At 37.5% G+C, this 26,050-nt stretch overlaps 1 protein-coding gene across 3 annotated transcripts in view; it reads left to right on the plus strand.

Annotated features, from left to right (window-relative positions):
• Positions 1–2,988: 2,988 nt before the first annotated feature.
• LOC121314950 (NIPA-like protein 2) overlaps positions 2,989–26,050 on the plus strand; it is a 29,554-nt gene continuing 6,492 nt past the window's right edge. Inside the window, exons 1-8 of one of the 3 annotated variants that reach the window (XM_041248747.1) lie at positions 2,989–3,290; positions 7,914–7,982; positions 10,957–11,128; positions 18,129–18,188; positions 18,674–18,795; positions 21,198–21,294; positions 22,467–22,602; positions 23,226–23,314. In XM_041248747.1, coding sequence (XP_041104681.1) covers positions 3,225–3,290; positions 7,914–7,982; positions 10,957–11,128; positions 18,129–18,188; positions 18,674–18,795; positions 21,198–21,294; positions 22,467–22,602; positions 23,226–23,314 — 811 coding nt within the window. In that variant the 5' untranslated portion in view covers positions 2,989–3,224. The remainder of the gene's footprint in view (positions 3,291–7,913; positions 7,983–10,956; positions 11,129–18,128; positions 18,189–18,673; positions 18,796–21,197; positions 21,295–22,466; positions 22,603–23,225; positions 23,315–26,050) is intronic. The other 2 variants (XM_041248745.1, XM_041248748.1) reach the window with 2 other exon arrangements.

The raw sequence follows: 26,050 nt of genomic DNA on the forward strand, positions 1-26,050 counted from the left end.
TTTATAAACTGTCACAGAAACCCGGGATGGAATTGTTTTCCCATAACTCACTGAAGAGGCTCATCTATTATTTTGTACAGTTAGTTTTTAATTTTATTTATTTATTTTAAACGTAGTGTTTCAATGCTGTACAGACGTTCTGTCATTATCGTTAGTGCTTCAGTTTTATTTGGGTGATTGCCTTTACCATGTTTTAAAATCCCGTATTTTCATTTTGTTGATCATTAATGAACATTGCCGTACTGTGTGTGTTGTCGAATGATTGAAAACTAGACATTTTGTGTTTGAATTGACAGCGATGGTCTCGAGGAGTCGAGTAGGTCAAAGTTCAATATATTTTCCTCTAGAGGAATTATCACTTTTTGACATCACTACTGTGGTATTATGCCTTTCTTTCATGTATTATAAATACATGGATGAAGGCTATATTTGCATCCTGAGCCATTCGAAAAAAAGGCATAATACCACAGTAGTGACGTCAAAATTGAGGATTACACTTGATCTTTGGCCTATATCTGACTCCTGTGCACCCTGAGACCACTTTCAAACACAGATTGTCTAGTTTTCAATCACTTGACAACTACCACAATTCACCCACTTTAAACAAATCTGTCTCTGTGAAGATTTACAATCATACTCCACCAACGGGACCGCCAAACAAGCGAGCGAGACAAGTAATCTTCAATCCTGACAGCGACTAAGAGAGAAAAAAAAGCATACCTCTTCCTTAATTCAGTGCAGTTCATTATCTACTCAGCTTAATTCACCGTTCCTGAATTATCAAAAAGAAAATTATATTTAAGACTGCTTAACATTGATTTAATTTATGTTATTATTATTCATTAACTTCACTTGCAATTTGAACCTTACCGTTTATTGTATTTTTTTAATTACAGATACTAATACCCATGTATTATAAAAAACAATAGATGGGCTTCATTGAGTTAGAGGAAAATAATTCCATCTCTGGTTTCCGTGACAGTTTACAAACTACGCAACCTAATGGTCTCCTAGATTATGATGTCCATCTATTATTTGTTTTATATATATATATATATATATATATATATATATATATATATATATATATATATATATATATATATATAAGCCATAGCAATTATATAATATATGATTTAACTAAAAACCTCTAAAATATTAAATAATAATACAATCTGAGATAATAAATGGTTCTTGGTAACATATATAATCCTGGTCATGGTTACAAATCATATCTTTTTTTTTATGAGCCTGTCTGTGCACACTGTCTTCTAAGATGTATTACTTCAGCATCATAGAAAATACAAATTTATTTTTATATGGAAATGCCATCTTTATAAACTGATAAATGCAGTAACAGTATATACATAATTACGTTCATCTGTGTGGAGCCAGAATCCATCTGTGACCTAGACCTTCACTTGGAAAAAAAACCTCTTCAACGGGTTAACTAATAATGAAGTGTACTGTATTACCATACAATGCGACTGCTGGAGCCTCCACATTCAAATCACCCGAGAGAGTAAGATTTATGTTCTAAATAATTTCTGTGGCAAAATGGCATAGCACCATCTGTCATTAACTGTGCCTAATTGTACGTAATTATCTCAGTCTCTACTGCCAATATATACGGCATTCAAGCTTAACAAAAATATTCCAGAAATTTTCTGCAAAACAAATTATTTCTCAAGTTTGAACATTCCAATGAAATTGTGTCATGTTGCACTTTTCAGGGTCTCCTCGTTACACCCATTGGGGGAGTGTCCGTGTGTGTTCTGATTTTACTTGAGACAAATGAAAAATGGTCCTATACATTTTGGGTTTATTTTCGGCCATAAACCTGATCCTCTCGAGCTGTGAATGAGCACAGTAAAGAACCTCAATCACTGCTATACATTTCTGCCACACCCAAATGCATATCATTTTGTTTGACTGACTAATCAATTTTTTCAAGTCCTACCAAAAGACACAAAGATGCTGCAATCTCTTCAGTAGTGGTCAAATGTAATCTCTTGAGTTTTTGGGACTGACATTTTCAGCCATTCAGTCAAAGATGTGACACTTTTGTATAGATTGGAAATGTCTTTGGTCAGATATCACTTTTTATTTGTTCTCTATTCTTAGCATTTAATGCACATATTTAACTCATAAAATATTTTAACCATAACGCTACATTTCCTTCTGTTAAATGTCAGTAGAAATTATAAAGGTTAACCCAACCCCCAGAGGATTCACAGTTTCAAAGGAAACGGGTGATGGGTGGTTTAACATTTGCAATGTATGTATAGTAGCATTAACAGAAGGAAATGGATCATAATGGTAATGGTTAAAAGTAGTCTACAGACTAAAGTATAGTAAAAACCCAATTAATTATCCCAACTAATTGTAACCAACAGGGGGGTGTTCGTAAAATCCAATAGTTTTAATGGTTCAATTATTATTTAAATGTTGTTGATTTGCCCAATCAACAAACCTCCCAAAATAATTACAGTACCCCTTGACATTGTGATACATACGATGTACAGTACTATACCATACTGTGCATGCATGGCTTATTATAGTGCACTTTATACTGGTAAGAGGGTAGAGAAGCATTGCACAGTAGGGCAGGTTACCAGTGGGCTGTTCGGATAACAGTGGCGTTTGTAATACCCAATTTCGGGAATTTACTTTACCAGTAATTAATTTACATAAAGAAAAGATTACAATAGTAAGGCCTACACAGCTCAACCAAAGCGTGCTCTCCATAAGATGCTTTCCTCAGGTTAGACTGTGTGTTTCTTGAAAACCAGCACACTAGAAAAAAATGTTTTTGAATTGTGTTTTATTCCACAAATACTGTAACATACTACCATGTGGTCCACTGTTAGCTTGTGTTAGGCACATTTAAAAAAAAATGCGAAAAAAAACCCCACAGGTGATCGTGCGAGCGCTTATTTTTACTTTGAAAATATTGGCAGTAGTGCCGTACTTTCGCTTCTCGCCACGCCTCTGACGTGGAAATGTATGCCTGCTGTTCCACAGCCTACCGTCTGGAAAGCAGGAAGTTTACTGTCTAGTATAGCGACAGTAATCGAGTCGTGCATTCTCAGCTTGAAAACTTTATTATGTAGAAATTATGGGGACACAACGTATGAATAAAACAAATCATTTTATCAACCCCTAAAAGGATATGTTAGGCGTCTTCGGCGAACTTTCCATACACCTGAAAAGCGAGAGAAAAGATGGCGAATTCTCTGATGGCGAAGAATACCACATACCTGGCAGATTTCTGGGACGACTCTTACAAGGTAAATTTAAGACGTTTTTATGGGGAGGTAGTAAATTGGCAGTAGCAATCGATATATCAAAAGTGAATTGTAAATTGTGATGGAGTTTTATGCAAATGCATTTGATGTGCAGAAATTGAAACGTCGAGACATGTGTATAACTCAGCAGAAAAATATCCCAGTATCAGTGTTCATGATATCATCGCGTTTCAAAAAAACTGCAGGAAATGAATACTTGTGGAATATACTGCCTGAGTCCAGCAAATATTCCTTCTGACTGCGACCGTTTCATACTGCGTTGAAGAACGTTAATTACTCAACTTAAAAAGAACTTCAATGGAAAAAACGAGACTGAACCATGTTACTGTCCTGTTCATCAAGACCTTAATACCAGGGATCTCGATGCAATATTTCGGATAACTTGACCCAGAGGGCTACAGTGAGACGTACTGTCTTATAATTTGGACATGAGTAAAGATTGTGCTGAGTGTACCTGTCTTAATTTATAGTTATTTTATCAAAGGCTGTAAAACCCACAAGTCCCGTTCTGGGACTGAAGACATGCATGTGATTGACGAACTGCTCGTAGGCTGATTGGCAGACAGATTATCTTCCAACACTACAAAAACGACCCAAAGCATAAGACTGAGTCAACTCAGGAATCCGTTAAGAAAACGAAGGTACAATTTCTTGGGTAGCCTTTGCAATCACCAGATCTCAGTCCAATATAAATGCTTTGAAATGATCTGAAAAGGCTGTAGTCAAGCATTGTGTAGCCAATCTGGCCAAGCTGAAGGAATTTTTTAAGTGTATGAAGTTTACTAATGCTTGTCCTCAATCTGTTACCTCAAATTATGGTATAGTAAGCAAAGGGGTGCCAATACTTTTATTTGAGACTATATGGACTCTTTTTTTGCACAAAATGCCAATGAATCATCACCTCTCAGATAAAGGAACTCATGTTATAAAAATCCATGATTTAGCACCCAACGCTGGTACTAGAGTTTATTGTAAAAATAAAATAGTAAATAAAAAAGGGAAGAAAAACAGGTTCTGTATATTAATTTCTGCGTACATGATGCCTAATACTGTACAGGTGCAGGTGTGTGCAGTTTACCAGATAGGTGTGTCCAATAATGTAGCCTGAGTATGCAGTCAGAGTAAAAACAGTTCATACTTTCATACTGGTTACGTTACCTACTTCCCAGGATAAGATCTGATATCTGCGCTTGTGAATCATATTTCTCAGCATGACTTTTATAACTCTGCAGCAATATTCTAGAGCTACAGTATATGTGCATTTAAAACCCTGTTTCTAATGGGGCACCCACAAACTGACATTGGAGGAATTTCACCAATGCTTGAAAACAGTGAGCGGTACAAGAGCACTTCACATCTGGACCTCTTCATCACTTACAGGGTTTCTCCATAACTGCAATCCTGGAAAGAATGGATGTGATAAACAGCTCCATGTTTTACTGTAGGGCATTCTACCATTGTGTCTTGCCTTAAACAAAAACACCTAGTAGCTGGTATTATATAGGCAAGACCTGATGGTTATAAATGTGAAATGCAAATAAAAAAAGGGGTCACTCAAATCACTCCCTGAAGATCAGAGAATGGATTTCAGGAGCTCAGTTTGTGCTTCTATACCCAAGACAGCGTAAATCTAAATTGTTTTGGTTCACATTGGAGCAGTCTCAAAAGTGACGATTATTTTAGAGAGTAAAGTCACAGCAGATTTCTATCCACAATGTAGAATTATAGGTAGTCCTTGTTAAGCAGTGTCCTGTAAATCTCCAGAACACTTGAACTGTCTTGCAGACTTGTTGAACCATCCTGGTTGCCATGGTGGCCCAAGTGATTGATATTATGGCAGTTGGTTTACATTTTTGTACTTGAAAAGTATCCACACTGAATATACATATTACAAAAAGGCAGTGAGCCAAAGTTATAAAGTCAGTGTTTTTTTGACTTTATAACTTCTTATACAAGTCAGAGGGGCTCTCTGGTTTTACAGAAGGATTTCTGAACCCCTTTGATACCAAGCCTGCCAGCTCAGCTTCAGCACAGGGCAGCTGTGATCTTTCTACCTAATTGACATCTGGGGAGCTTTTTAAAATGACAGCAGCTTCTGTGATCTCAGCCCAGTTGCTAGTTCACAGACAACCATATCAAAAACAGACAACCATGCCTCACAATTTGAGAGCGAGTCATGAGAGGAGAGCTCCAGGACTGTATGGGCATTCAGGGTTGGACTGCTCTCCTATTCCCTTCCCGAGGGGTCCATTTGATGCAGGGTTGTTGCACACTGGTGGGGCAGAATGAGGAGTTTTGCACTCTTTGGTAAATTGTGTATGGAAACTAGAGAGTGGTAATTGCCCCCATTGCTTTCCAGGCCTCATAGTTGCTCATAGACTTCAGAAATCATCTGCATTAAACACGTTATTTGAGTTCCCTTCTGATCTGAACTCTCTCATTGTGTTGTTGTTTTTCCTGTTTGAAAAGCTGTCTGGACTCCTGTAGCCTTTAGAAAAGGGAAACTGCGCCACAATATCTTTTGAGGTCACAAGTTTGGACTGCCCACTATAATATACTGACTTTTAAAAAAGTAGCATTAGAGAATAGGAGTGCTGTGCAAATGATGTTTTTTAAAACTTTTGTGAGGATTCATCAAATGTCAAGTTAAATTCCAAACCAAAAGCTTCAGTTCAGTAAGGTCTGAGCAATGAGAACATCTCCAGGGTCTGAACACATTATTAGAAATGACATTTGGAACATGGCTGGTACCTTTTTTTAAACAAAATGTGGCAAGGCATAGGCCTTGGTGCCACAGTCCATTGGATTGTGAGCTGGGTACTCTGCAGGCCAAGGCATCTGTGCGAGTTCTGGCTCTAGTTCTGGTTCATGCCTCTTATGAACAGTTTTGGCAGAGTGCCACCATGAAACAGCCATCAAAGTAAAATGAGACTTTTTGCCAGTCATCCAGAGTCTATTGACTTGCATCTACCAGGTGTACAGCATGCGGCTATTCATTCTGCCAATTTCTGTGTGGATATAGGTTGCTTATGATGGATTTGGGTGGCTTAGTAATGGAATTTTTAATGGTTGTAATATTTAATGGCTATTGGACCTCATAGCCTGGAATAACCCAAAGCCACCGAAAATGCATTATTAAATTGCCCAGAGAATAGTAGTGACTTTTGTTTAGTAAGTTTTGAACAACTCTACTGAAGCTTGTTTAGAACTCTTTTAACACAAAAAACAGAGTTCTAGTAGAAACTAAATCAGTGCACATTTATTGGTATGAAACACTTCTGTTTGTAATCTCATTACCCACAGACATGTTTTCAAAGCCCTAATACATTTTACTCAGACAGGGTATTTCATTTCCGTTATTCTCACCTCAGCAGTCTATTAGGTATTGGTTTGTTGGGGTTCAATTCCACTTATAATTTGTAACTTAAAGCTGCAAAAATCTATTTACATTTTACACAAAAATATGACTCCTGGGTACAACCTGCTACTCCCAGTCCTTTCACTAAACAAAATGAACCCAGAATGTGACCAGGGCTGATTGACAGTCAATCATTTTATGCAAACATGCACACTATGTACAAGAGTGGGGCCTCTGTATTTTTCAGAACAGCCCTTAGGTTAACAAAGGCATGTTCCACATCACAGTTCACACAGCTATATTATTTATTGTTTATTTTAAAATATAAGAAATACAACATAGAAAATTCCTCGGAAAATGTGTATTTTCTTTCTCACTCGCTTCCTCACTCCTTCCCCTCTTGCGGTTCTCCTTTCTTAATGGGATCGACTTCACCTGCATTTCATGGTAACCTCCCCTTTCCAGGTGAGTTGGAGACACTGTCAGCCCCCCGTCTGCACCTTCGTCACAATCGCTCAAAGCTATCATGCAAATGAGGCCACACCCCAAAAGTTATGCTGACCACTACCTCCAACGAAGATGGAAAAGAATGGGGCAAAGTATGTCACCAAAGTTGCTTTATAGGGCAATGGAAGTTTGCTCCTGATTTGTGTTTTTTTCAGTGGCAAACGTGTTTTACCCTTGTGTTTGAGGTTTGCCCTGCTATCAAAATCGGGCCTGTTATGTTTTGTAATTCAGTTATTTGCAACAGTGTTAAAAAACTGTTTTCTATAGGGGAAACAAGTGTATTTTAACTGTGTACAAAAAATAAGTAACTATATGATGGGTACAGTTTCTAATCATTTTCTGATCTGAAAGAAACACTCGTGTACGTTATGTTTGTTTGCAAACTCAGAGAACTGCAATGAACTTATAAGTTCTTGTCCTGTGTGTAGTAAGGTCGCCATGGAGATATCACATCGAAGGTAACGCACTTTAGATTAGGAGTTATACACGGGCACACAAGTTCAGAGACGACTTAGAGTCCAGTACAGGTGTATAAGTGTGGCCCAAATGGAAAGAATGTTTTAACCCATTCTGATCTAAGCTGGCTCAGGTCAGAGTTGTATGTATAAATGCACTAAGTGTGGATAACATGAGGATTATATTGTCTAGAAAGTAAATGTTCTGGTTTAAACTTACTAAATTTGATTTAGTCATACATTTAAATGGAATGTTTAAATTTCTTTGTATCTTTTATATTGCAGACTCAGCTACTGGGAATAGTGATAGCTATAGCAGGGAACTTTCTAATCAGTATTTCGTTAAATCTACAGGTAAGGCATTTTGACATTTGTACACATGATTATATTGAAAATTGCTGTAATGTTATGACAATGTGTGAAATTTATTATTCTAGTCTTGCCCATTGTTGCAACCATGCTGGAAAAGACTTAATGCTGCTACCCTTGAACCCTAAAGGCACAAAGAGGAGAAGTCATGGTCATGATCTGGGGAATACTGGTGAATTTCAATGACAATTCCGTCTATGGGTGATAATCTCAAAATGGCCTCTCCTAGACCCATTCATATGCTTTGTGTTGAAAAGCAATAAGAAATTGTGGGGGTGGGGTCTGTGTCCGACTCGCAGTGTGTGCAAAGTGCCGACATGGAGCAAATTAAATAACATTCGAAGCTCCATCACTGATGTAAAAATATAACTATATTTGGATCAGCGAGCTCCATCTATCAAAATGCAGACGGTTTGACACAGGAGCAATGCTATTTACCACATCCCAGCCACACTGCGACTCTCGCACTTCCAATAAGCAGTAAATGGCTTATTATACTGCGATTAATGCAAGCGCCATTTTCAACATGAATGGTTGCAGAAACACGACTTTTGATGAGGACAGCAACAAAATGTTTTGACAAGTTAGGTTTATACATAAACATTCACGCCTGATTATTTATGCCTGAACTGTCAAGTGGCAATCAGTTAGTTTTGAACCTGAAAGAGCGAGAGACTGTGAGAAATGCGTATTTGTTGTTTAGTTTGAAGTGTGTACTTATCGTTAAAGTGCAGTAAAAGTCATGAAACAAGCCACAGATCCAGAGCCTTCATTCCTAACCAAAAAAACAACAACTTTAGTTTGATATGAAAGTAAATATGAAATTGGTGTACGGCTAATAAATATAGAAAAACACCACAAAAACACTAGAAATGTTTACTCAATTCATGTTGACTTCACCCCTTTCCCATTAAAAAAAAAAAACAAAAAAACAAAACCTTTCCCAGCACAGTTGGGCAATGTCCCTCCTTACTGACTTGTATCTGTCATTGATTTGCTCTGAATACTTTAAACCCACCCCAACTACTGAGTGGTAGCAAATTCCTGTATTTCTATTGGAGACTCCACTTGCAATTAGATGGCTTGTTCGTGGGATTTAAAGCTATGTTACAGTTAGATAGAATAAAACAGAATTGCAAATTGTGATGAAATGTAAAGTATGTCTACATACACAAAAACCCTAGAAGAATGTGCCTTTGCCCATAAGGACTTTGTTGTGAAAGAAGGCATAATTGAAGTCAACAAGTACTGTTGAGTTACTATACATATTGTGACAGAAAAGAGCGCCCAAGCATTTTGGAAAATAAGCAAAAACAACAATTTCATAGTAACGGTATATAAAAAGCAAACGCCCCGAAAAAAACAAAACAAACTTATTTACATAAATGTAGCTAAAAATAAAACTGAAAAATGAAATTAATAAAAACAGAGAAATAGAATTTAATTTGGAAATATGTAGGTGTGTCTCCAAGTCTATTTGGAGAGGAGCTTTAGTGCTCAAAATGTGTTGAAGACAGCCCTTAGGAATAGACTCTCAAGTGACAGACTGAAAAATGATTGCACTATGTAACACAATTTTTGTTTCTGGGTAGTAAGTGTTATTTTCTAGTTGCTTATGCCTCAAAAGTATAGAAAATGGCTATTATTCCCCACAAACTTTGCTTTTGTGACCAGGACAGTGATATTTCAAAATATCACTATTTGCAATGGGAAAACGGGCAAATGTGTGTCTTTTCGTTCACTTAAAGTGTATTTACAGTATAATCGTAAATCTCGAAAAACTACTCGCTTCTAAATCTTTTGTAGTCACTTTTATATTACTTTAGTATAAATACATGTTAATTTGGATTCATATGTTGTTTTTTTCTGACTTTATGTGAACAAAAAGACACACATTTGCCCGTTTTCCCATTGGAAATAGTGATATTTTGAAATATCACTGTCCTGGTCACAAAAGCAAAGTTTGTGGGGAATAATAGACATTTTCTATACTTTTGAGGCATAAGCAAATGGGAAATAACACTTACTACCCAGGAACAAAAAAAAAAAAAAATTGTTACATAGTGTTATGGAAAGGCCCAGGCAAAGCTCAGAAATGAAATGAAAAGGAAAGAAGGATCTTCTGCACAACAGCTGCAAAAAAAGTGACTTGTGTAATGTAGGGACACCTTGTTTCTACCATTGTTTTTATTAAGGTAATTTCTTTCTGACTGAATACTTTTTACATCTATATTGTTTGTTGTTCTTCAGAAACACAAGGTCAGTGAACTCTGATGGCATATATATAAAAATACTGTGATTGTGTTGAATTCTAAAACATACTTACCCCGTGAGTAAAGAAAATGTCCCACAGAAATGTTGAGAAGGGGCCAGATTGACACTCAGTCAGTCAGTCCTGCAGAAAACACTGTACTTGTTAACTAGCTTCATGTGTGATTTGTCAGGTTGGTCCATCTGGTAAAATAACAAGTTGTAAGTGAAGTAATTTCTGAATTACTTTTTCTACAAAGTCAAGTTCAAATTTGCTTCTGAAAGTGGTCTAAAATGGCTTAGAATGCATCTGAGAGCATGTACAACCCCAGAGCTGCAGGGGGCCTAGACGGGCCCATGACCAAAAAATTGGTTTAGCCCCAGATCATTGGCCACTTGCACCCATGAGCTGTACAGCATTGTGCCATGTTAGTTCTTGGCTTGTAACATAATTCACACCATCATGAGAGACAAAAGCAAGTATCTTATAATTGTGCAAGCAAGTGCATTCAAGGCCAAGAGCAGTATTACATTGGTCTAAACCAACTTCATGTCAATCAACTGCATTATCCTTCTGACACACTAATATTATACCAAACCCATTACTGTTCATTGTTCAGATGCATTCCTTTGCTGTCCACTGAATAAAAATAAATGAATCATAATATGTGCCTCATGATAATAATGATAATAATGTATTTTTTTTCAGAAATACACACATGTGCGACTGTCTCAGCAGAATGACCCAGAGCCATATTACAAAAGTGTTCTGTGGTGGAGTGCCATCACCCTGATGGGGATTGGTGAGCTGGGGAACTTCGCTGCCTATGGCTTTGCCCCAGCTATGCTTGTCGCTCCTCTGGGGTGTGTGTCTGTTATAGGTAAGATATATGACTCATTAATATTTAATGGCTGAATTATCACGGGAACCCTGTATTTAACTGCAAGACTGCTGTCAAGGGAGCAGGTGAAATATTTCGCAGAGGGAGATGTGCTGTATTGAGGGTTTCAAATAAGGTGGTCCTCATGTGAATTTGTACAGAAGAAAATGTTGATCATCATTTGTATAATGATCAAGGACGTTTGTTTTTTTGTTTTGTTTTTTTATAATCTTAAAATAATGTAAAACTCAATAATGCTCAGCATAATTGAGTAAGACGACACACTAAACGGAGGGGATATATAAATGCTCCACTGTATGTTATATTCTGTCCTAAATAAATGTATTAAATATGTGAGTGTAGTTGAAGTTCTGGTGTGTCAGTATATTTTCTGATTTAATCAAAGTGAAAGAAAGAGTCTGTAAAGAGCACCTCATTCATGAAAGTGGACCATTCCTAAAACATTATTTGAACCACCCCCACTCCCCACCCCAAAAACCAATAAGGTTTTTAGTCCTTATTTATAATGGATCCTGTCTGCCTCCTTTTCAAGCCTCAAGTGGATGGCTTTTATAAACAGCTCAACTCTGGCAAACAAGCCACACAGTATGTTACTGTACATGTTTGGCTTTTTCAGTCATTGGCAAATATTTGGCTCAACCAGTGATGATGATGATGATGATTTATTATTATTCTCACATTCATTTGATATAGCCAGGTATGATGCAGGAGTACAAATGAACAATATCTATTGCCTTGCTTAATGAGGCATATCAATATGTAATTGCGACACAGTGCAAAAAAACAGTGCTCAGCTGTTCACTGCTAGTTTCAAGTTTATGGATTGTCTAAATGATTATTTGTAATCACCTATACAGAGTAGAGACATTTGCACTTGTAAAGCATTAGCAGTTACAGTAATGAATTGGTATGGCTCTGTGTTAATGTGTGGTATGTGTACAAGGTGTGGTTGATGAGTAGATCCGTGCTGCAAACAAACCAACCATGACATGTTTAGTAAGGGTTGGGAGACTTAATGACTGTTACACCCATGGAGTCATTATTTTGTGCAGTCACAACAGTGCAAGCTTCAGAAGTTTTACTGAGACCTTTATGTTGCTCAAGAACATGGCCTGTGGCACAATTGTTCGGTTTGTTTTGGGAGATTTCTTCAAACATTTTAAACTGAGCAAGGTTATATCTGACTCGTGTTTGACCTATAACAGTGCACTAAGGGTGATTGCTACCTCACACATTCAAATTCTGGAATCGAAATGCAAATTTACAGACACTGCGAATGCACATTATGTAAATACTAGATTTTAAAATGTGGAAGCCATATTTTACACTGCTTTCTCTCACCTAGAAATCCCTCTGGTGGAATTTCTTTTGCCCAAGGACACAATTATTTTTTTTTTTCTCATCTATCTCAAGTTTTCACTTTCAGTATTTCTTTACTAATTGGAGTATCCCAGGGATTAGTGCTGTCCCAGTACCTTGCTGTCTGACAGAAAGGAGAATTACTGTATATCAATTGTCAGTTTCACTATTTTATCTCATTGTGCCACCTTTCACTTCTTGTACATTTTCTTTTTGATACATATTTCAGTGTTTTGACTCTGCTACTGACACAGAGACAAAACAATTTGTAAAAAATAAAGATTTACGTAAAAATTAGTTTAGATTGTATTGTGTTTATAAGGATGTATCCACTAAGAAACAGATATTGGGGGGAAATAAAAAAAGTTTTCACAGAATTGTCAGTTGGAGATGTATTGGTATTATCAGAATGATGAAACAGTCTTCAAAATTGTATTACCAGAGAAAGCTTTTACATGTACAATACTGGAGGTGAATTTGGTTTCATCAGGACATATCTTCTCTACCATTTTCCCAGTAAATCTGACACATGTAATTACTCTTATCACATTGAGGAAAGATATCAAAGGGAAATGTAGCCCAGTAGCCAAGCTTACTTTTTTCTGTCTTCGTCTCACCATAGTGAGTGTGCTACACTTCAGAAAGTATTCAAAGGGCTGGATCTGAAGGGCAGTGTAAACTGATTATATTCCTGTCATGTGTTCAGTTCTTTGCTGTCTGTGCTAGAGTGGCTGTGACCTGACTGACAGATCTAAGCTGCTCAACCCGCTGTAGGAGAGAAGATTTGTACTGGCTGCAGTATGTTAATGTTTATCAAGAGCAAATATGTCTTTCACTTTCCTCGGACTATACAAACAGAAGGGCTTTTTCATCTCTTTAGAGTGAGAGCTCCCTACTGCCTAAATGAATCAGGGTATTTAGTTGTGTGTGTGTTGAATATATATATATATATATATATATATATATATATATATATATATATATATATATATATATATATATATATCTCTAATTAGACACAAACACACACACAACTAAATACCCTCATTCTAAGTTTCTACCTTGAGCATTTAGGGAGTAGGAAGTCTCTCTCTCTCTCTCTCTCTCACTCTCTCTCAAATACACTCAGTGCCTATAGAAAGTCTACACCCCCTTTCAAAATGTTCACCTTTTGTTGCCTTATAGCCTGGAATTAAAATTGTGTTTTGTTTTTTTTTTTGGGGGGGGGGGGTTATCTACACATCCTAACCCACAACTTCCTAGTGAAAGATTTTCTAGAGATTTGCAGAAAATTAATAAAAAATAAAAACTGAAATAGCTTGGTTGGATAAGTGTCCACCCCCCTTGTAATAGCAGTCCTAAATTAGTCACACAGCAAGTTAAGTGGCCTCCACCTGTGTTAAACTGTAGTGATTCACGTGATTTCAAGATAAATTCAGCAGTTCATGTAGTTTCCATCAGCTGGGTTGTGCATTTCAAAGCAGAGACCAAAGACTCAACCATGTGCACCAAGGCACTTTCAAAAGAACTCCGGGACAAAGTTGTTGAAAGGCAAAGATCAGGGGATGGGTATAAAAAATATTAAAAGCCTTGAATATCCCTTAGAGCATATATTTCCCAACATAAAACCAATATCACCTTACAATAATTGCTTTTGAGTTTAAGTGTTTTAAAATAAAATATTGAACAGAACGAAATTTCAATGTACCATTTGTAATTCAGTAATATGAGAGAATTGGTCAGGGGTCTGAATACTTTTGCAAGCCACTGTATGTGTGTGTGTGTAATCTATCTCCCCAGATAAGGATATAAATAACACAATATAAATGTCAGTACCATGATCTACTACAACCACTATATGTAGGATATATCAGAACAGCTTCCCATGCATAGTTTCTACAAAATCCGACATGTGGTTTCCGAGATATAGCCTCTAATCACAGGAAGAGTTCAGTTTGTGATTGTGCAGTATTGGTTCACAAAGAACATTTGTATTTTATGATTCCTTTGAATAGGAACAACTTAATACGTAACTTTTAAAACCATAATGCTGTCTCGTCAAGGAGATTTGTCCTGAAAAAGTACATTTTAAACCAATTACCAGTTTTTTTTTTTTTTTTTTTTTTTTTTTTAATTTTAACTTCATAGAAGACAGCATTATTTGGATGTACAGTAATTGTTTCATTCTGGCAGTGACCCCTAAGAACACCACCTGTGTATAAACAGATGTTGTTCTGTGACTGCATTGAAAAACTGTGACCCAGTTTCCATGCTTATTAATCTTCGAAGCAATTTCCCTTCACTCAAAGCAGTTAATAAATCTTTTTTTTTTTCTTAAAGTGATTTGTGTAAATGTGATAATTAATATGGAAACTTGGCTTCATAAACTTTCAACAAATCAACACCAGTTAAGCACCTTCAAGACCATAATTAATCTTTGTTTTTCCCCAGGACTCGCTGAAAAGGTTTTATCATTCTGCTGCAGTCATTCGTTTTCTTGTACAATATTACAGAGTACATGAGTTGCTGAGTGTCTCATTATACACTGGTGTTCTCATGGGAATCGTCTGCTGCTCATAATTTGATACTAAACCACCTGCTAATGTTTATGTTGATGGATGAAATCCCTGTAGTTTGAGGGCTAAGAAAAAATAAAATAATTACTAATAAATATTTGTCACTTATCTATGTTTCAGTTAATTAAAAAGTCATTGAAGACTGTTTTTAATCTCCGAAAGGAAATTTGATTCACTGTAGCTATTCCTTAGATGGCGCTGGCTTACAATGATACAGACACTTTGCTAATCTTGTCTGTTACAGAAGTCCATGGTGAAGTACTTCTGCTCCAGGTCAAAGCACCTTCACAAGTCTGTATATATAGGAAAGTGAATTATTTTAGTAATTTGACAAAAGAAGCACTCAGAATGATTGTGAACATCTTATATATATATATATATATATATATATATATATATATATATATATATATATATATATATATATATATATAAGATTATTAAAACAATATAAATCAAAATTTAAAGTGTGCTCGGAAATTTTTAATTTTCAGCCTTTAACCTGCCTCCAAACTGTAGATCGACAGTAGTGTTGTAAATTGAACCGTGACATTGATCTCAACTATCGTGCAAATTCTAAGGATGATAATCAGTGACTTAAAATGCTTAAAAAAAGAAAAACTTCCCTCACAGTAAGTTTAAAGGAACAGTCTTTTTGTAGAGCATGGTATTAAAAAAAAGAAAACTCATTCACACAAATCCTGATGTTTTAAGACACGTTTGAGAAATAGCACTCTCCAATTTTCTTATTCCTGCCGTCACTAGCCTTTGCCTTGTTTTGTGAAAAATAACGGTAAATTAAGAAGAAGAAAAAATATCAACCCCACTGTCCAAAGAAGAAAAAAAATCAACCTCACTGTCCAAAGAAGAACATGTAGAACAAACTATATTAACATTGTGGCCTATTCACATGGAAATAATTTGAGCTCTCTTTTTTTTTTTTTTTTTTTTTGCTGTTGGTTACAATTTCTAAATTACATGGCCCAGCTTCTGCTAGCGAAAGCAGCAGCCTCTTCCAGTGTGCCGCATGACTTTGCATAGCCTCTTAGATTTGCATTATCTTCAGTGAATACAACTATATCGTCATTTTTCCAAACAGTACATTAGAGGTATCCTACCCTTTCCTGCAACGAAACTTTTGACAGCAACAACTCTGGTTGATAATTTTATTTTGCGTCTCCATACTTGAATATGTAGAATATCTCTTTCATACATGTATAGGCCTAATCAATCTACATACCACATCACAACCAAAAATGCGTCTCGTACTGGAGTGCTCACTGAAGCGTTTCGCCCACGTGGATTCGCTTACACACGTACATTACTAAGGCCCTTCCAATTTCACGGCCGTGAAAAACATGACATGGACCGTGAAATTCGTTCTTCACCGTAAAAAGGGCCTATTTTGTTTACTTTTACCCTGCACTTAAATCCAATTAAGTTAGGTGTATTGGTCCAGGTTCCTGATGTGATTTATAAGCTTGTTTCAATTTCAAAAATAAAACTGGGCAGGATTTATTGATTGACAGTTCACAGCAGCCAATAACCACTCTGGGCTCTCCTCGTTGATTGGTAGATATGGGCATCTGGGCAAGTTTAGTATCCTAGGAGATCTCAACTGATATTGTTAAGCAAGTAAACATTTTCCGAGTCTCCAAAATGAATTAAAAAAATCTACAGTAATTACTGCACTGGATCGTGTACAATAATTTTGCATTCTACTGGTGGTAAACTATTTTGTACAACCTGCAATGTTTCATTGAATCACATAGGTCGAGCTACGATCCAGCGGCATTTAGACTGAGACAGTAATCAAAAATGAAAAATGGTGGCTACAGTTAGGACTGATTTTAAAACAAAATGTGTATAAAATACATTAACAAGGAGGTTACTGTTGATCTGTGCATCGTCATCCTGTATTTGTTCACAGACACATATTTTCAGTAACTTTTAGAAGCAACAACAGATTATGCTCTTGATAGTAAGATAATATATACAAGACACGTTTTTAATTTAATGGAATAAATCTCAATCTCTTTAAAATATTATCGATTTGTTATCGTGGGGTCCCAGTCGATAAATAATTGGATTTATTATTGTTATCGTTACAAGGCTAATCACAGGTATTAGGACCTACAAATAGACGTATGGTGGCAGATGAGATCATTATACAATGCTGTGTCTGGAGTGCAGGATAAATGAGTTTCACCCAATTAAAAGAGCAAATAAATATGGAAAATTAAACTGTGCACAGTAGTGATAAGGGACTTGCAAGTTGTAATATGAGAGGCAAGAAATTATTTTCAAAGGCTTTCTTTTATTACCCTTTATACTGTATAATACAGAAAATAAATGCAATGTAGTATTTCTTTCCTTTAGAGTTAAACATATTACTGTAGCCTGCCAATGCCCTTGGTCTGCCTTTTTTGTGTGTCTCTGCGTGACATGGAAATCCAATAGAAACCACATTATCATTCTGCATGCGCATTATCCACGTCCTTCTGTTGCTATGGTTACAATCAGTAGGACTTTGGGGTCTGGTGAAGTCACAAGGTTTTCATGAAAGTAACATTTTTTAAAAATCATTGAACGGGCTGTTTGGTCCTAATTAAATAGTCAGCGGGTTTGCAACTGTTATGTGCCAACATCCTGCCATACCTCAGAAAATCTATCTGCTGTCATGTTTAATAACTTAGAGACCAAAGCTAGAAAGTGGTTTCAAAGAATTGAATGAATGTTTATGTCCATATTGAAAACAAATTAATCCATAATGGAAATACTTTTTTTTTTAGTCAGGTAAACCAACATTTCAACTCTTTAATATGTTTATCTACCAAACTTACACTTAACTTACAAACTTAGGATCTTCATGCTGTTTGGTTGGGACAATCTTTAACAGCAGTTACTAACGTGTGTGTGTGTGTGTGTGTGTGTGTGTGTGTGTGTGTGTGTGTGTGTGTGTGTGTGTGTGTGTGTGTGACTAGATAAAGGGATATTTTCATTTGGCATTAAGATAACTGAACCATGTGTTCTTTCTTTTTCAGCCAGTGCAGTTATTTCCGTAGCATTTCTTAAAGAGACCTTGCGGGCTTCTGATTTACTTGGTAAGGACCAGCAAAAACACATTTGTACATTAAACTATGCTTAAGAGGGTTCTTTCTGTCTCACAGCTCTGAGGTGGTTTTCTAACAGGATATGACAAGTTGTGACTAGCCATCTCTGGGGTGCGTTTTTTTTAAATTTCACAATATGCAAAAAGGTGCTAAAAACAGTTTAACCCCTTTGAGATGTGTCTTCAGATTTGCTATACAGCTGTATTCCATGATTGATTATCAAGTTAAATTATGGGCAGTAGCCAGTAAAAATTAACTATTTCACTGCCATGTTGTTTTAACCTCTGGCTATATCAATGATACAGACCATCTGCTTTTTTACATTTTACTGCCATGTTTTAGAAACCATTCTGTCAGATATTATTGCGGTTACAATATACACTGACGGGCGCAACATTTCCAGTTGCTCTATGTAAAAGTTAATGTAGGCTTTTCTACAACAAATGACATTTTCTTTTGCTTGCTTATTTTCACAGGTGGAGCCCTTGCAATCTCAGGAACATACCTTCTTGTCACCTTTGCCCCTAACATTTCACAGAATATAACTGCTTTTAAAATTCAGAAATATTTAGTAAGCTGGCAGTTTCTAGTTTATCTGGTAAGTCAAGATCTAACCCTGCGATGGATTTCTACATGCCAGTAAAGTAGAGATGGAGAAGGCTTCGGCCTTCAGTCAGTAGCATGAGGATCCTTTTAGACTGCAGATTTGAATCAGTCATATAAGGGGAAAACGGAAAGTATCACATCAGTTTTAGCGTATACCGGAAAGGAGACAGATATTAATATAGAAATACAGTGGAATGTTGCATATCCAACCGTCGCATAACTGACCTGATCAATTCACTGCCTTGCTAAATATATAAATATTAAAAGTAGCCTTCGAGAGTAATGGCATTGGCCGCAAATGCAGCTTCCGCGAAGCGTTAAAGCAATCAGCCTTTCGGTGTGTTCCCCTTTGAGAGGTGGGCTGTGTGCGTGTGTCAGTCAGCTGCATGTAGCAGTGACATTTCAATTCAGCAGTCGAGAAAATGTTTATATGATGGAGCGCACGCTTGCAGATATTGGTAGCATGTTGTTGTAGCATTTAAATGCATTTGAATTAAACAAAGCAAGCTTTAGAAATGCAATGCTTACTGGCCGTTTGTTTAAAATAACCGGAGCAATATTCAAACTGAGCTGCTTATCATCTGTTGGCAATATCAAGAAAGAAAGCAAAGTACCGTGACAGAGATATTAAGAAAGCAGAACCAGGGAGGCAGGGACTTCTAGAGTTAAGAAAGAAGCCATCAGTTGCAGGTTACTATACATTTACTGTTTGTTTTTTTTGTTTTTTTGTTTTGTTTTTTTAAAGCTTTGCATGAAGATGGCTTATACCAACTGCATAGCAACACTGTGTATTTTTAGCCTAATTAATCTCGTTTACGTTTGCTTGCTTTTAAAGCAAAAAATGTCCCCATGTTTAAGCAGTTTGCATGTTGTTTTTGTTCACTAACTTATTTATGGATGTGTAAATGCTTTTTCTATAGATGTTCACAAATCAGACTTTTTCACATACCCGCCTATACCCCAGTCCACAGGGGGTCGGACATGCAATGTTATGCTGTACACATTATATACTTGGCAGGATTCTGTCATTTTACATTTTAACCAGCTCAGAAATGTTTTAAATTATTTTTTCAATGATAATTTAGCACAGATTTAAATACAGTGTGATACAATCTGACATTGTGTAGAAATAATAATTTATAAAAAGATTAGCACATTGGTGAGTTTTCTGTATGTGTTCTTTTGATATGGAGGGTTTCATGTGAGAGATTTTCAGATTTGCTTGTTCGGGGCATTTGGCCGTTCTAATTATGACAGTTGATACAGCTTCAAGGGTTTTCACAACAAATCCTATTGAACAGCAGCTTTTAATGATCTTACTGAGATCAGTTCAGAGAACATGATAATTGAAACCGAAAGTGATACAAAATGAATCTTAAAACATTAAGACAACTTGTATCCCATACCCCTACAAAGTTTCTCTTTAAAAGACTACAGAATTGGACAAGCCATGCTGTTCTCTATACTAATACAACAGACATGTTTTTTTTTTTTTTTTTTTTTTACCTTTTGGTAGAATTTCCAGATACCTGCTATGTTTTTATTTTTATTTTTAATAAAACTGATATGACCTGTAAGAGAAACTTCGTTTTCTTTGGTTTACACTTGTTACCTGAAGAAACAAACTTTATGGTCTGAGAAACTATATATGTAATTTATATGCATGTTGTATCCAGCCCTATTAAAACAAAAAACAAATTTGTGTACTTCTTTTCAGAACTAAAATTTAATGAAATCAGTTCTATATTTGTGTCCCAAATATTGGAATACAGGTTTAATTTTTTTTATTTTTAAATCCTCAACGTGGCTAATTCTGAAGCGCGTCTTCAGCACTCTGCTCTTGTAAATGTGGGAGGCCAATGAGATCTGGTCCCATTTCAGTAAAACACTCAACACTTGAAGATACATACCATTGCTGTTCTACATAATTGCTTATACAAATGAAGTAGGCTGGAAGTGAACCTGATCCTAACCACTTCAGAAAATGTAGGAGGGAGAAAAAAGAAAGCATGTTGACATTCGGTATCTCAAAAGAGATGAACAGTCCATTTTAAAAAGCTTTTGTTAAAAGATGAATTGTATGTAGCTGAATCTGTCAGGAAGCTTAGGGCCACGGTACTAGATGAAAAGAGAAAAGCTGATTAAATACTGAACTGACGAAATGACTTTGTGGGTTGTGTTTTTGAGCTAATCTATTGCTGTACTGCTTTTCAGAGCCCACTATCTGAGACACTATCTATATGCTACAACTGCAAATATATAAAACTTAAAGCCTATTGAGCCTGATTTATGAAGAGTGTACACCATTTTTTAAGAAACATTTTATTTACATTGAATAGAAAAAGCAACAAATAAGCATACAAAATAAATATTACCCCCCTTTTTTATTTTCAGTTCTTTGAAATAATAGTTTTTTGCATCCTACTCTACCTGTACAAGAAGAAGGATCTGAAGCACATTGTAGTCGTGCTAATGCTGGTGGCTTTGCTTGGTAAGGATTCAGTTTACTTTATTCCTTGATTGTATTTCTTTTTTCTCTTCGCCACCCTTATAGCTAAGGGAATACCTCCATCTTACCTGTTGCGCCCTTCCATTTACTATGTAGGTATTGCGTGTTCAGCATGGAAAGACACGTATATTATGGCAAACATATTTTCATTTAAATAGATGGTATCTGCTAGTTTAAAGAAAGCTCTTAGTCAGCACGCATTACTTTTCAGACAGTTGTTCATTGTTTCACTTCCTCAGTAGTTTCACCCTCAGCAGTATCTTCAGGGTCAAAGCTAATTAGTTGATGACAGGAAAGAATGAAGGCTTTCAAGAGGTGAGGGCCATTTCACTGTCAAGGTGAAATGACCAAACAAGCGAGTGACAGCCTGAATGCAAGGCATTCAAACCCTTTTTTAAATCTAGATCTCAGTTCATATTTTTTATCTAGATTGCAGATATAGTACCGCTGTATTTTAAAATGAAAATACAGGCTGTAGCATTTCTTCCATTTCCACTTTTAAACAAACAACAAAAAAGGACAGACACTACAAGATTATTTCAGATATAGAAGTACTTGCACAGTACAAACCTGAGAGGGATGTTGCTAGTAATGAATAAAGCTCTCTGGCAAAGATCGGTGTGCTTTTAACATTTTCTGAACTATAATGCAGTGTTTTCCTTCCTTTTTTTAATTTGTCCTGTCTTAAGGCAATTGTTTTGTAATGGAAAAACGATAGTGGATGTTTAATATTTTTCTAATCTAATCTAATTTCTATCTAATGGTGCTCTTACCTTTATAATTATACTTAACAGTATACTGGTAAATATTTGTTCAATAACTAACTTAGTGAAAAGCATTGGTTATTGTCCATTCCCCTGTACTCTTGTCTTATCCAGCGTAACACCTGAGGTGAAATGGATGTTGGCTTTCAGTGTGGTATTTTTTCTGTTTATGTAAAAACTTCTGATGGCTTATTAAGTGCTTTTTCCAGATAATTGAATTCTGAAGCTGCATTCGGATGTGCTGTTGAAGCATTGTTATCTTGCACTGGAGGTTTCAACTCTATCCAGTCGAGAGTAACCCTATCAGATCCTAGTGGTGTTCCTGACCTTGCAATACAAGATGTGTTTCCTCAACTCCTCCACCCATTTGCTCATGTTGTTTCATTTCAGCTTCTCTGACAGTCATTTCTGTGAAGGCAGTGGCTGGGATGATAACTGAATCGGTGAAAGGCATCCTGCAGCTTACCTACCCCATATTCTATGTGATGCTGATTATAATGGTCGCCTCCTGCGCCTTTCAAGTCAAGTAAGGAAACACCTCATATACACCCTGCAAGTATCTGTAATTATCCTTACTGCAATGCACGAAGTAGGCAGACCAATTCTGCCTCTGAAAAAGCAAAAAAAATATTTCAGGTTATCTGGCATTCATAGTGCATCATATTTCTGAACCAGCTGACTCTAGCATCCTCAAAGTATGCCATTGTGCACAGGTGTGAGGCTTATCAAAATAGCAATCTTCTTAATTCTACAGTACATCTTATTTTGCCTTAAAAAAGGACAGTTTTTCAAAGAATAGGTGACAGTAAAATTAAAAGCTAAAATTGTTAACAGAAAATAAGCCTTTTGGCTAAATGTGACTATAATAAGTTCAATTGCACTGCTAACCATGTTGCTTACTGGTTTTTTTTTCTTGAACAGTTGAGTGACTGAGCCACCTGGCTGTTTTAATCATTTTTTATCCTAGATAACCCTAAAGTGGTTCTGTTGTGGTCCTGATACAAGACAAACCACAAAATATAGTATAACTACCAAAGGCAACAGGAAATTGCAAATAACGTTACTCCAAGAAAAAGGGTTCATGTTTAAAAAAAAAAACAAAAAAAACATTAAATGCCAATAGATGATTTTACTTGTTTTCTTTCTTAGATTCTTGAACCAAGCTATGGAACTTTTCGATGCTACAGAAGTGGTTCCAATCAACTTTGTGTTCTTTACAGCTAGTGCAATTATTGCAGGTATGCCTTTAACAATCTGCAGAACTTGTCAGTGCTTGTTTGGTTTAAGGTGTGCCAACCATTCTGGTGCATTTACTCAAAGGAACAGTGAAATGTTTAACTTGTATATAACAAAATTATTGCATTGGTTGAAGGCTGTATCGCAGATGAGAATCTGAAATGTAGTTTATTAAATATGACTGGAGTCCAAAAGGATTGGATCAAATGAAATGTTCTTGTGCTGTGCAGGTAATTTACATTGGGGAACAAGTACAAACAGCGGGGCAATGAGAACAATCTCTTGATTCCAGGGAGAGTTTTCAGCTATTAATTGCAGCCTTTTATCTAACGTACTGAACACAGTCAAGTTTGAAATACCATGCCGTTTTAGTGACTAATTCACTAGCCTTTCATTTCGGGAGACCTGGGCATAAATGTGTGTTTTATTGACCAACGGGATAGTGTGGTATAAAGGCTGCTACTCTGTTAACATTTAATTTAGAAACTGTGCAGCTGGGTGTACTTTTTCCAGGGAAATAAACCTTCTCTTGCTGATCTGGCTATACTGTATGTATAAGCTAGTGTGTATTCTAGTTTATCTCTCAATAAAGTTACTTTACAGGTCTGGTCCAGTAACAATTAACCTTAACTTGCAATGAGCAAACTGATCAAAATTGGTGAAACCCAAAATTAGTCCTTCACATATACAGTAATTTGTTCTCTGTTAACATCTGACAATATGAATGACACAGATTTTTTTAAATTTTCTTTTTCACATATACATTTTATATCATGTTTATAAGCCATTCTGTCAGACATGCCATTCCCTTCAACATCATGCCACTAGAGGTTGCTTTGTTTTTGTTAAAAAAAAAAAAAAAAAAAAAAGAAAAACTAATTTCTAGCTGACACTCTTTTAGCAGCATTCCAATTAGAGGAAAGTGTGTCATGTCTGCAGCTATTGTGTGTGTGTGTGTATGTATGTATGTATGTATATATATATATATATATATATATATATATATATATATATATATATATATATATATATATATATATATATATATATATTGTAAGGTAGCAGGGAGGGGGTTAAAATCCTTCCCTGCTAAAACTTGTGAGAATGCACATTTGGGTTTAATTTCTTAATTGTTTAGTAATCCCCTGCACCTGGTGGTAGTTGTAAATTAGAGCCAGGTGCAGGGTATTTAAGAGAGATAGGCAGTTTGTTCGGGGCTGCTGCTGAGTGAAGATCCCGACTGAGTGTGTGTGTGTCCAGTCATATCGGAGGTGAAGTACGGAGTGAAGCCTGTGTGAGTTTGTATTTGGTGTTGGTGTCAGGTAAACGGCTTAGCCGTCCTGAATGTTGAGTTAGGTTCCAGACTGTATAGTTAGTGCTCCAAGAAGGAGCTAGGTGTTTATTTGTTTTGTTTAATTTATTTGATTTTGTGGTTATTAAAAGTGCGCGTCAGCTCTAAGAAAATTCCATTTCTGTGTCCTGGGTCTATTTTAAAGGGGTGACGAACTCTGAAAGTGGCGTAATCTTTCACGTATGGTACCAGAAGTGTGTGTGGGCGCCCCTATGACCCAGTAAAATGGAAACCCTAGAGGAATTGGTCGCTTTGATAGAAAGAAACACTGCTGCCCAGATTGAGCAGAATAAGAGATGGAGATTGGAACTTGGACTGCCAGAGCCAGAGCCGACGGAGCTGGATCTGCTGCTCCAAAAATGGGAGCAGGCAAGACAAGCCCAGCCGCCGCTCCCAGAGCCCAGAGAAGGAGGAGAGCCGCCGCTCCCAGAGAGCCAGAGAGGAGGAGCCGCCGGCCCAGAGAGCCGCCGCTCCCAGAGCCCAGAGAGGAGGAGCCGCCGCTCCCAGAGCCCAGAGAGGAGGAGCCGCCGCTCCCAGAGCCCAGAGAGGAGGAGCCGCCGCTCCCAGAGCCCAGAGAGGAGGAGCCGCCGCTCCCAGAGCCCAGAGAGGGAGAGCCGCCGCTCCCAGAGCCGCCGCTCCCAGAGCCCAGAGGAGGAGGCCGCTCCCAGAGCCGAGAGGAGGAGCGCTCCCAGAGCCCAGAGAGGAGGGAGCCGCCGCTCCCAGAGAGCCGCCGCCGCTCCCAGAGCCCAGAGAGGGAGAAGCGATGAACAAAGAGGAGGAGGTGAGGTGCCCACCTCCATCACCCCAGCGAACCAGTCCAGCACTGCCAGTTGCGGTCCCTTGCCCCTTGCTCCTGGACACCCTGCCGGTCTTCCTAGACCTTCCTGCGCTGGACCTGGAGCCCAGGAGTCTGCAACATTGGCCACAGCTTTTCCCCTGGTTCCCTGCTCCGCTCTTCCCAGGCACCCAGACGTCGCTGGGCTGCTGCCAGACGTCGCTGTTGCTCCCCCTGTTCGCTGCTTCGCTCCCCCTGGGTGATTGGACATCGCTGCGCCGGTCCCCAGTGGAAGATCTCTGTCCACTGCTGCATCCTCCTGTTCTCCGGTCGTCACTTCGGTCGGCCCTGTCATCCTGGTGGGGTCCCTTGTCGCCGGTTCAGGGTCCCTTCCTGGAAGTGCCGGAAGGTTCGACCCACCCTCAAGTCCACCCGTGGAAGAGGGTGGAAATGGACATTTCGGGACTTGAGTGTGGGTGGTTGTGTTTTAGGGGAGGGGGTGGCCTTGGTATGGCCGATCAGTGTTTTCACACTTGGGGGGGAGGATGTGTAAGGTAGCGGGGAGGGGGTTAAAATCCTTCCCTGCTAAAACTTGTGAGAATGCACATTTGG

Source organism: Polyodon spathula, chromosome 4 (assembly GCF_017654505.1).
Source record: "Polyodon spathula isolate WHYD16114869_AA chromosome 4, ASM1765450v1, whole genome shotgun sequence".
NCBI lineage: Eukaryota > Metazoa > Chordata > Actinopteri > Acipenseriformes > Polyodontidae > Polyodon > Polyodon spathula.